Source organism: Otolemur garnettii, unplaced genomic scaffold (assembly GCF_000181295.1).
Source record: "Otolemur garnettii isolate 467f Iridium unplaced genomic scaffold, OtoGar3 scaffold00063, whole genome shotgun sequence".
Taxonomy (NCBI): Eukaryota; Metazoa; Chordata; class Mammalia; order Primates; family Galagidae; genus Otolemur; species Otolemur garnettii.
Window position 1 is genome coordinate 5,095,509 of NW_003852458.1, and position 12,277 is coordinate 5,107,785.

The 12,277-nt window shown below is 36.2% G+C and overlaps 1 protein-coding gene across 2 annotated transcripts in view; it reads left to right on the plus strand.

The window, feature by feature from the left end:
* NIPBL (NIPBL, cohesin loading factor) overlaps nucleotides 1–12,277 on the plus strand; it is a 198,265-nt gene that overhangs the window by 180,655 nt on the left and 5,333 nt on the right. For both annotated transcript variants that reach the window (XM_003792944.3, XM_023514992.1), the window contains exons 39-44: nucleotides 1,112–1,285; nucleotides 1,984–2,174; nucleotides 4,321–4,428; nucleotides 5,175–5,375; nucleotides 9,754–9,900; nucleotides 11,793–12,067. In XM_003792944.3, coding sequence (XP_003792992.1) covers nucleotides 1,112–1,285; nucleotides 1,984–2,174; nucleotides 4,321–4,428; nucleotides 5,175–5,375; nucleotides 9,754–9,900; nucleotides 11,793–12,067 — 1,096 coding nt within the window. The remainder of the gene's footprint in view (nucleotides 1–1,111; nucleotides 1,286–1,983; nucleotides 2,175–4,320; nucleotides 4,429–5,174; nucleotides 5,376–9,753; nucleotides 9,901–11,792; nucleotides 12,068–12,277) is intronic.

A 12,277-nucleotide genomic window follows, 5' to 3' on the forward strand; every position in this document is an offset into this window, starting at 1 on the left:
TTTTTTTTTTTGAGACAGTCTCACTTTGTTGCCCTTGGTAGAGTGCTGTGGCATCATAATCCACAGCAACCTCAAACTCTTGCACACAAGCGATTCTCTTGCCTCAGCCTCTCTAGTAGCTGGGACTATAGGCACCCACCACAACATAAGGCTATTTATTAGAGACAGGCTCTCATTCTTGATCGGGCTTCTGAACTCCTGAGCTCAAGCAATCCACCCTCCTCAGCCTCCCAGAGCACTAGGTTACAAGTGTGAGCCACCACACCCAGCCAGAAAATGGTGCCTCTAGACCAGTTAACAAAAGGTATCTTGCATGGGCCATACTTATTCTGAGTGATTTTGGGCTACTTACTTGATCCCTCTATGCTTTGAGTTTAGCTTGTTGATTATCAATAATACTTGGCTATTTTCAGAGATCTTCATTTTTCTCAAATAGGCGTTCATTATATTCAAATATACATGGATAATAATATTTACAATTCTATTTATTAACCAGTGGTTGTAGAATTCAGCATTATGGCCTTACTATGCCATATGAGAGAGAAATGAAAGATACTTAGGTTCTAGTTTTGGAATTATTTCATCAAGTGAATATATTTTAATATTTTTTAAAATAATGTCAATGTCGCATCTTCTAAGGATCTGGAAAATGTTTGCAGACTTTACTTCATAAATCCTAAAACATCCCTTTGAGGTAGGTGGGTGGTAAATTTTATTATCCCCATTTTACAGATGGAGAATTGAGGCACAGAGAGATTTATATGACTCACCTAAGGTCACACTACAAGTCAGTGGTGGAGCCAGGAATAGAATCCAAGACTCCTGACTCCTAATCCACTCCCTTAGCCAGTAGGCCCTGCTCCCTCCTCAAGGTTTCCTCTTGTGTGAAATTCTCCTTTGAAATGCAATTTCTTGTTTTTAATTCATGGGGAAAGAAGTACCTGCTCTCTGATACTTCTCTAGGTAAGGCCACCAGCATATTCTTCCAGTCATTTCAAGTTTTTTAATTTTTTTGAAATTAGGAGTTCTTTATATAATGATTAACATTTTCATTAAGTGTTGTATTTAATTTCAGTGTGAATATATGAAGAGTTTTTTCCCTTTCCCCTAGGATTTGCCTTTATTCAGCATCCAAGCCTAATGTTTGAACAAGAAGTGAAGAATCTATATAATAATATTTTATCTGATAAGAACTCTTCAGTAAATTTAAAAATACAAGTGTTAAAAAACCTCCAGACCTACCTACAAGAAGAGGATACACGTATGCAGCAGGCAGATAGAGACTGTAAGTGAAAATGTTTTTAATTTCATAGTACAGCTAAAGTCATGCTAGTGTAAGATTCATTTCTTTAGATCAAATATCTAAATTTCCTTATGTTTTGAAGGAATTCATTAAATGGGCATCCTTATGCTGAGGTCATAACTAGGCTTTAAAGTATTCTTAAACTCCCTAAAATAGTTGACGTTTTATGTGTCTGTAAACATTAACATGTTTTGAAGGGGGAGAGGAATTATAGTTTTCATCCAATTCTAAGGGGCCTCTGATACAGACCAAAACAAAAAGAAAAGATTAAAAACCATTGAGATAGAACACTAGCTGTATGCTCGGTGCCTGTAGCACAGTGTTACGGCACCAGCCACATACACCAAGGCTGGTGGGTTCAAACCCAGTCTGAGTCTGCTGAACAACAATGACAACTGCAACAACAACAAAAAAAAATGGCCAGGTGTTGTGGCAGGTGCCTCTAGTCCCAGCTACTTGGGAGGCTGAGGCAAGAGAATCACTTAAGCCCAGGAGTTTGAGGTTGCTGTGAGCTGTGACAACATGGAACTCTACAGAGGGTGACACAATGAGACTCTTGTCTCAAAGAAAAAGAACACTAGCTGTAAAATGTTATGGTTTTGGTTATGTCCTAATTTGGGAATATTTAATCAACTGAGAATTTACACTGATATGTATTTACCCTTTGCTTCATTTTGTAGGGAAAAAGGTTGCAAAGCAGGAAGACTTAAAAGAAATGGGTGATGTTTCCTCAGGGATGAGTAGTTCCATCATGCAGCTTTACCTCAAACAGGTGCTTGAGGCATTTTTCCACACCCAGTCAAGTGTACGCCATTTTGCCCTAAATGTCATTGCATTGACTCTAAATCAAGGTCTTATTCATCCAGTTCAGGTAAGCATGTTCTACAGCAGTAGCAACTAGAGCCAGATTAGTTGTCATTTGAAGACACTGTGATTGAAGAATAAGTAGTTTCTTACTTCTCTTAATATTTAATCTTAAATCCTAATCTCTTAAAAATCCAAGTTTAACAATTTAAGTTGTCATTACTGCAGAATACCCATATAGTCATAATGTTGTCTCTTATTAAGCAGACTTTTCAACTTCTGTTTGTAGAACATGTACTCAAATCATTTTTCTAAGTAGAGGTAGCAGTTTTGTTTTATGTATCTTTATTCTTAAGAATGTCAAGAGGGTTAACTTGGTTTAAGAATATCATCTGTTTGACAGTGTGGAATTTGAATCCACAGAAAAGTATATAATCTGAGCTCAGTTTCTTCATCTTTAAGTTAAAGGCAACATTGGCTACCCAACACCTTTATGGCTTTGATAAGAGGACAAAATGCTACAATAAAGACATTAGTATTACTGAAGGTGGGCAGGCAGTGCTGATATACCACCGTCTGATGGCCAGGAGAGTGCCATAGGCCACAAAAATGAATTTATTAAATAACCAAAGTATATATCCTCCAAAGATTTTTATTTTGGCTGTGTTTCGTGGAACTTTTAAAAAAAATTATGCTGTATTTAAATATGCTGTGGTCTTCCCTGCATCTTGAAACAAAGCTCATTAATATTTAGCCTATTCTTCATGACTCAGGGTGATCATCATCAAGATAAGATCACTTATTATAGTATACTAGTGCGTTGAGACTCTCACCTTTCTGAAATACTTAGGGATCTTTGGTGGGTGCCTTTTATTATTATGTCTACTTTTTAAAACTTTTTAAATTTCACACTAATTGCAAAAATGGCACAATGAATTCCTTGAATTCTTTACCTATGTTCATCATTTGTTAGCTTTTTGCCACATTTGTTTTATCTCTTTCTATACATCTACTTTTTTCTGAATCATTTGATAGTAAGTTTCAGATATTCTGATTCTTTACCTTTAAACACTTAAGCATGTATTTTTCTACTCCCCTCCACCTTTCCGCTGAAATGGAGTCCCACTCTGTCACCTGGAGTAGAGTGCAGTGGCATCATCACAATTCACTACAACCTCAAGTTCCTGGGCTCAAGCAATTCTATTTGCTTCATCCTCCTGAGTAGCCAGGACTTCACGCATGCGCCACCATGCCCTGTGATTTTTTTCTTTTTTTTTTTTTTTTTGTAGAGACAGTGTCTCATTCTTGCCCAGGCTGGTGTCAAACTCTTGGCCTCAACCAATTCTCCCACCTCATTGTTTTGTATTATCTAATTTTAAACATCTAGGAGTGCTAGGATTATAGGCATTATCCACTAAAACCAACCTTCAGCATGTATTTTGTAAAACAAGGACATAATAAAACCATACAAAACCATAATGAGTCATTAAATTTAGCAAATTTAATGTTGATACAGTATTATCTAACATGTAGTCCATTTTCAGATTTTGTTAAGACAATAGTGTTATTTATAGGTTTGTTTTTGTTTCCTGTTCTGGTACTTAATCCATGATCGTTCATTTTATTTAGTGCCATGACTGTATTTTAAAGATGTTTTATATTTGTTTTTTTCTGGTCTTCTTACTGTTCTTTTTCTCAGATTCATTTAACATAGAAGTGGTATTTCTTAACTTTAGACATACAAAGAATATGACTACTACCAACTCTCTGATCCTTAAAGCCACATCTGAAATCCATTTTGTGAATTTTCCTAGCTTTGAGTATGGAAAACAAAGTATTATTTACCCTATATTATCTTTATAAAGCAAATTCAGTCCAACTTGAAAAATTATTCATTTATACATTTGAAGTGTATATCATAATCTTGAGTAGATATTCTTTGTGTGTGAATACTTTTTTTAAAACTTTAAATTTACATTGAAATTCTTTAAATTTCACCACACCAGTATTTTTGCTGATGTTCCAGTGCTTTAGTGTTTTAACATAAATCTAAAGGTTTCTCAGTTTTAAAAAAAATACTAAAACAGCCTTTATAGAAAAGCCTATAAGCTTAAATTTGTATATCTCAAACATACAAGTTTGGACATGTGTCAAGGTACATGAAAAGCTTTTACTACTGTGATATCTCATAAATCTTTTATTTTTATTTCCAGTGTGTGCCGTATTTAATTGCTATGGGCACAGACCCAGAACCTGCTATGCGGAACAAGGCTGATCAGCAGCTTGTGGAAATAGACAAAAAATATGCTGGATTCATTCATGTATGTATTTTTAAATTGTATTACCTAATTTTAAATATCTTTCTTTAGTAAATGTCTTGCTCATATTCATAATTAGAATAAAATGTTTTGCTTAGTACTTATCATCTAAATGTGCACCTAAGTCTGTCGCCTGAGTTATTTATTCTAGTTTAAAATTTACTCTAATATTGGGCTAGAGGTGACTGTCCAGCAAGCACCTTGGACTAAAAATCAGGAAGCGTGGGTTTTATTTATTTATTTATTTTTTGAGACAGAGCCTCAAGCTGTCCACCTGGGTAGAGTGCGTGGCATCACAGCTCACAGCAACCTCCAACTCCTGGGCTCAAGTGAGTCTCCTGCCTCCGCCTCCCAAGTAGCTGGGACCATAGGTGCCCGCCACAATGCCCAGCTATTTTTTGGTTGCAACCATCACTGTTGTTTGGCAGGCGGGCCAGGCTAGATTCAAACCCACCACCTTAGGTGTATGTGGCTGGCACCTTAGCCACTTGAGCCACAGGCGCTGAGCCAGGAAGTGTGGGTTTTAGAGCAAACTATGTGATTTTGGCTGCAGCGACTCTGCTGGGCCGCACATTTTCTTTTGTGAAATGAGGATCCCCAATTTTCCTTTTAGCACTTTATTCTGTGATTTTATTATTTTAAATAAGAAAACCAAATAAAGAAGTGAGCCTTAGAATATAATGTTCAGTGTATATCTGTAATTTGACTCTTAATTTCCTTGCCAAAAATGAGGGTTTTATTAATTTCAGATGAAAGCAGTGGCTGGTATGAAGATGTCTTACCAGGTACAACAGGCAATCAACACATGCCTAAAAGATCCTGTAAGGGGTTTCAGACAAGATGAGTCCTCAAGTGCTTTGTGTTCACATCTTTACTCCATGATCCGTGGAAATCGCCAACACAGACGAGCCTTCCTTATTTCTTTACTCAACCTCTTTGATGACACAGCAGTAAGCATACAAACTTATTGTTTTAAGAAAATAAATTTTCTAGAAATGTTATGACTAATAGTTACCATTTTTAAAATATTATAATTTTAGTATGTGCTGGTGACTTTATTAAATGTGTTTCCTTAATCCACTAAGTTATTTAGAAGGTATGTATTCAAAATTACAAACTTATCTTTAAATAAGGTATATCACTAAACAGTCACTTTGAAGAATAGATTACCTAAATAAATTAATAAAATGAATTTCTCATTTCTGTACAATTCAAAAATGTTTTGGACTGCTGATATCCCTTGTTCAACATTGCTTTCTTAATGAAGAGCCTCTTTTGTCCACAGTAGTCCCTTCTTATCCTCAAGCATATGTCCCAAGACCCCTCCAGTAGATGCCTAAAACCATGGATAGGAACAAACTCTGTGTTTACAAACAGTCATGTGCTGCTTAATAGGGATACATTCTGAGAAATACGTAACTAAGCAATGCCTTCCTTGTGCAAACACATAGAGCATACTTACACAAACCTAGGTGGTATAGACTACTGCACACTTGGGCTACACGGGATAGCTAGTTGCTTCTAGGCTACAAACTTGTACCGCATGTTAAGGAGCTGAATACTGTAGATAGTTGTAACATAGTGATAAATATTTGCTTATCTAAACTTAGCTAAACATAGAAAATAGACGGTAAAATATAGAGTATTTGTAATAACATGCTGTAATAAAAATTATGTGAATATGGTCTCTTTCTCTCTGAAAATACTGTAGTTTACTCACCTATCTTTCGACCATGATTGACCATGAGTAACTGAAACTGTTGAAAGGGAAACCATGAATGAGGAGGAAGTATTGTAATTACAGTTTTGACACTTTTGGCTATTGCACAAGTTATACTGGCCAGGACCATAAGCCAAGAAAACAGCGTTCCTTTTATTTTGTTTGTTTACCTTTTAATTTATTCTTTTTGTCAGGTATTTATTTAGCACCTGATATGTGTCAGTCATTGTGCTGAGAAGTTAGAAAATAAAATAGTAAAAACAAACATAGTATCTGCCTACCTAAAGCTTAACAGATATATACCAGCTTTGAAAAAAAGTTTTTTTTCTTATTTTAATTACTTGTTAGCTTGACATCAGATTTTCACGATAAATCAAAATTGTAATTGCCAGGGTACAGATAACTTATTAGACCTCTTCTTTTTAAAATGTGTGTAGGACACTATACTAAGAGTAGAAAATGGTATCATATAGTACTTTTGCCCTCAGAAGGTTTTACTGTAAGGTGTAGGGATAGAACCCAAAGAAAATAGTGATTAAGGTTACTATATCCTGAGTGCCTAGTGCTTTATATTGACAGTAATTGCTCTAGTCTTTGTCTCTCTCATGAGCTTCATTCCTATGTGGTTTCAGTCACCAACTAGATATTCTGTCATCAATATTTGAAATGCTAAACTGGAAATCCAGCTTTATAATGTAGCACTCTCTTCTGACTCCCTCCAACAAAGGATGTCAGAAGAGGAACAAATCATTGAAGGCCTAGAGCAGGCATCCTCAAACTAAGTCCCACGGGCCACATGCAGCCCGCCAAGGACATTTATCTGGCCCGCCAGGTGTTTTTGCTGCTGCTGCCTGTCCTGCTTAGCAGCCGACTCATCCCAGGGCCCACAGTCCGGCCCTCCAACCGTCTGAGAGACAGCAAACTGGCCCCCTGTTTAAAAAGTTTGAGGACCCCCAGCCTAGAGGAATTAGATGAGAGAGAGCTATTGTATAAAGTAGGAGGGAGGAGTATGTTCCAGGCAGAGGTAAAAATTGAATAGAAATGCAAAAATAAGAATGTGTGACATGTAATGAATAGATTGTTACTCGACTGAGTTAGGTCATATTGAGGCATAATGTATGGAAAATCCTGTAAACAGTGGAAAACCATTGAACGTGTTTGATGAGAACAAATGTCAAAGTGCATTTCAGGAATGTGAATTTCTCAAAATTGTGTTCACACTGGAGGTAATAATTATTGGCATAATGATAACACTAGGGAAAAAAAGAATAGATAGTACAAAAGAAGAAATGTTATAAGTAAGGAATAAATTAAATGAGACTATAAGAATAGTCAAAGGATAACTGATAAGTATTTTTATCTAGAACACATGAGAGAATAATAGGATTGTTGCTAACAGCAGTTTGAAAGAAATTGGCTGGAGAAGGATATAGAGGGGAATAAAGAGGTAGGAAGAGAAAACTAAGGAAGACAGTTTCAGAAGGGGCATGGTGGCTCATGCCTGTTATTCTATCACTCTGGGAGGCTGAGTGGGATGGATGACATGAGCCCAAGAATTTGAGGTTGCTATAAACTGTGACACCAGTGCACTCTACCGACAGTGACAAACCGAGACTCTTTCTAAAAATAAAAGAAAGTTTCAGGGAGGAAAGGATAGATCAAGTGTCAGATGCTACTGAGAAGACAAGGAAAATGAAAACTAAAAGATAGGGTGAGATGATTGCTGAACTTTGTGGGCAGAAGCATTCAAGCAGTGAAGGATAAAAAAACAGATTTTAATTTAAGAGCAGTGGAGAAAACATGGGAGGAGCCGTCTATTCTCTTAAGTTTTAATTTTAGAGGAAAGAGCAATATAGGACTTCTATGACCAAAGTTGAGGAATTTCTGAGTTTTGAAAAGGTTTATTCAGTTTTAGCAGGAAAAAAAATGTGTGTGTATATATACACACATTATATATAACCTACATGCTACAGGTGAAAAAATGCACAGAACCCTATTCATCTGTTAATTATTACACTGTAATTCATATATACATATATGTATATGTGAATTTGGGGGGTGGGGGTTTTAACCCATATATTAGTACTTATAATTGCTACTTAAGTGAGGGTGGAATAGTAACTGTATGTAACTGAATGACAGTGTTGTAACTAATAGATGAGTAGGGTTCTGTGCATTTTTTCACCTGTAACATGTAGGAATTGATACATATTTTAAAATAAATACAAGGTATCCCTACAGTTGCCATATATATGGGAAAATGTAGTTAAATGTATCTTTACTTACAAAATTTTACAAAGTGGCCAAAATGTAGAAAATATTTTGTAAATAAAGATATGTTTTGCTATAATTTCACATTTTCTCTATGGCAACTTTGTGGGACACCCTGTAGAGTGAATAGTAATAGCAAGTTTACTCCATCCATCCAATGGGATTTTTGTCGTTGCTAGTGCTGGTGTTGGGTTCTATGTTGTGTGGATGGTGGGGGGGGTAGACGGTAGGAGGGAATATTTTGTGGTTGCTATTCTTTTTTTTTTTCTCGAGCTGTAAATATTTAATGCTTTTTCTCTTTTTATTCTGTATGATCATGAAATGCCAAAAGTATTTTAGATAATCTTTTTTTAAACCGAATAACTAGTGGTAGCCATAATTTTTCTCTTAAATTTTGCCTACCTCAGAGTTTTTATAACTTGAACCTGGTACCACTATCAGAACTACTCCTAAATTACATATACAGAGGAAACTGACAAATGTTATATGAGTATGTGAATTTCGGGGTTTTTTTTAACCCACATATTAGTACTTGTAATTGCTACTTAAATGAGGGTGGAATAGTAACTATGTGTAACTGATCTCCATATGGGTTAAACTCTCAGAAGCATAGTAGCATAATTATGAACTTGTATGTGTACTTTCTGATGTGGTATGGATTCATCATAAAGATTCCATATGCTCTGTAAGAAAACTTCAAGGACTTCTACTTGGGTACAATGAAAAATTTCAACTCTTCCCTCTTGAGGTAGCATGGTGTTAGCCATTACAAAATCTCCTAAAATGGGTTTAAGATTACTTTATAAAATCTGTTTTTCAGCTCGGCGCCTATAGCTCAACCGGCTAAGGCGCCAGCCACGTACACCTAAGGTGGCGGGTTCGAATCCCCAGCCCGGACCCGCCAAACAACGACAGCTGCAACCAAAAAATAGCTGGGCGCCTGTGGTCCCAGCTACTTGGGAGGCAGAGGCAGGAGACTCGCTTGAGCCCAGGAGTTGGAGGTTGCTGTGAGCTGTAATGCCACGGCACTCTACCCAGGGGGAAAACTTGAGGCCCTGTCTCAAAAAAAAAAAAAAAATCTGTTTTTCTTCCTCTTCCTTCCTTTTTCTTATACCTCTCCCCCTCTGCCTTTTCCTATACCCCATTTTTCTCTTCTCTTCCCTTCCCCATTTCTTTCTGTCTGTGTCTGTCTCTCTCTCTTTCTGTCCCCATGTCTCTTTCTAACAATTACCGAGGTGAAAGTACCCTGTAATATTTTTTTCTGAAAAAGCTTTTTGGATGGGTTTCTAGATTATCCACTAAACATGTATACCTTTTTTTTTTTTTTTAATTTACAGAAAACAGAAGTGACTATGCTCTTGTATATAGCAGACAATCTAGCCTGTTTTCCGTACCAGACACAGGAAGAGCCGTTGTTTATAATGCATCATATAGACATTACACTCTCCGTTTCTGGTAGTAACCTACTACAGTCATTCAAGGAGGTAAGTTACACACATTACTATTCTTAATGGATCTGTCAAAGTGCAGGCATGCTATTTTCAGTGTTTTTCATTATTCTTTTTATTCTTTTCACAGGTATATAAAAATGAACTTAGAATTGGGAGAGGCAATTCTGGGCAGTACTTGAATTGAGAGAGGAAGTGGGTTACCATATTATTTCTATTCACAAAGATCTAAAACCATTCTACTTCTTGATTATTAAGGGTCAACTTTTTATACCTAAACAGGTTGTTCTATTATCTCTCTCACTTCAAGCCCTGACCTTAAGTGTTTAGTGTCCATTCACATATCCACTTAAACCTCATTTCCGAAGCACCTTTGCCATTCTATAAATCTTGTGATGTTGTAGGTTACAATTTTACACATGAAGATATATAAAAATAATTAGGTAGCTTATTTACAAAGAAACAGAAAAGGAAATGAAATTTGATCTCCTTCAACAACAGTATAATAATGGACTTGGCATATTGTGTGCCTAAAATCTTTACTAAAGTTCTCATTATAAATCCTACATGTTTTCTGTAATGGTTTTTAAGAGAAAGTATAATTAGTTTAATTATAAAAATACCTGATACAGTGCTAAAATAGTGAGTGCTCAGTAAATTCTTTACCAATTTAATGGAATAGTCTCAAGTGCCTGATAATACAAATAAATCTCATTTTATAATGAGATTGGTAGTACTCAAAACTCAGCCTTTACTCAGTCAAATTAGTAAATCTGGGAAATTATTTTAGATACCTCCTAAGGGCTAGAATTTCAGAAGTTTCTATACTTAAAGTGTGGACCACAGACCGGCAGCACCAGACTCACTTGAGAGGTCATTAGAGCTGTAGAATCTCAGACCCTACCCCAGACCTGCTGAAACAAAGTTTGCATTTTTAACAGACTCTCTAAAATATTAACATACACATTAAAGTTTGAAACATTAATAATTTTCCAGGAACTTTAGTCATGGTGTTCTCCTGTTACCTCATTGTTGTGGGTATTCTTGTAAATGTTTGTCCTGTTAATTTAGCAGTTACATTTTAAATATGTTTCTGTAATTTGGTCCTCTCTCACTTGCTTAAACCAAGCTGCCTTTTTTTTTTTAAGCGCTAATATCTTCATAAAGTACAAAGAAATAGAATGTAAGTATTCAAGGAAAGTTGCATATTATCTTGCTGAGAAGTTCTTGAAAAGGGAGACTTTGAGAGAAGCTAGGGATGTTCAAGTTATATGTTCATTTAAATTATAATTACTGCCTTTTTTCTATAATAGCTTATCCATGTGTCAAATTGATATATTCATAGCTAACTTATCTTTTACTACTATCCATATAAGAAAATAGTTTCTTCAAATGATATTTCAGAAGGGTACTTTTTGAGGGAATAGTTTCAGGAGAGGGAGTAGGTATTATATATGATTTCATTTAGTCTTAGAAACTAATTTTTTGGCTCAGCGCCTATGGCTCAAGTGGCTAAGGCGCCAGCCACGTACACCTAAGGTGGCGGGTTCGAACCCAGCCAGGGCCTGCCAAACAACAATGACGGCTGCAACCAAAAAATAGCCGAGCGTTGTGGCAGGCGCCTGTGGTCCTAGCTACTCAGGAGGCGGAGGCAGGAGACTCACTTGAGCCCAGGAGTTGGAGGTTGCTGTGAGCTGTGATGCCATGGCACTCTACCCAGGGAAATAGCTTGAGGCTCTGTCTCAAAAAAAAAAAAAAACAATTTTTTTTCTCCCAAGGATTACATTTCCAGTTGTTTATAGAAAGTCAAGAGGTTTGTAATATTAGTTTAAGGAAGGTTTTTTGCAGCTATTGAATGGAGCATACTTATATTTATTAGTAGTATTTTGTTTTCATTGTTTTTCTAATGGAATAATTTTCTCTTTCAGTCTATGGTAAAGGACAAAAGGAAAGAGCAAAAATCATCACCTAATAAGGAAAATGAGTCAAGTGAGAGTGAAGAAGAAGTTTCTAGGCCTCGGAAATCACGGAAACGTGTTGATTCAGATTCAGATTCAGATTCAGAGGACGATATAAATTCAGTGATGAAATGTTTGCCAGAAAATTCAGCTCCTTTAATTGAATTTGCAAATGTCTCCCAGGGTATTTTATTGCTTCTCATGTTAAAACAACATTTGAAGAATCTCTGTGGATTTTCTGATAGGTAAGGTTACATAGTAGTCAGATGTAAAATAGCTTTGTTCAAATAATAAAGAAATATGAAGCAGTCAGGGATGGTGGCTCAATCCAGTAATCCTAGCACTTTAGGAGACTGAGGCAGGAGGATTGTTTAAGGCCAAGAATTTGAGACCCACCTAAGCAGAAATGAGATCCTGTATCTACAATATATATATGTGTGTGTGTGTGTGTGTGT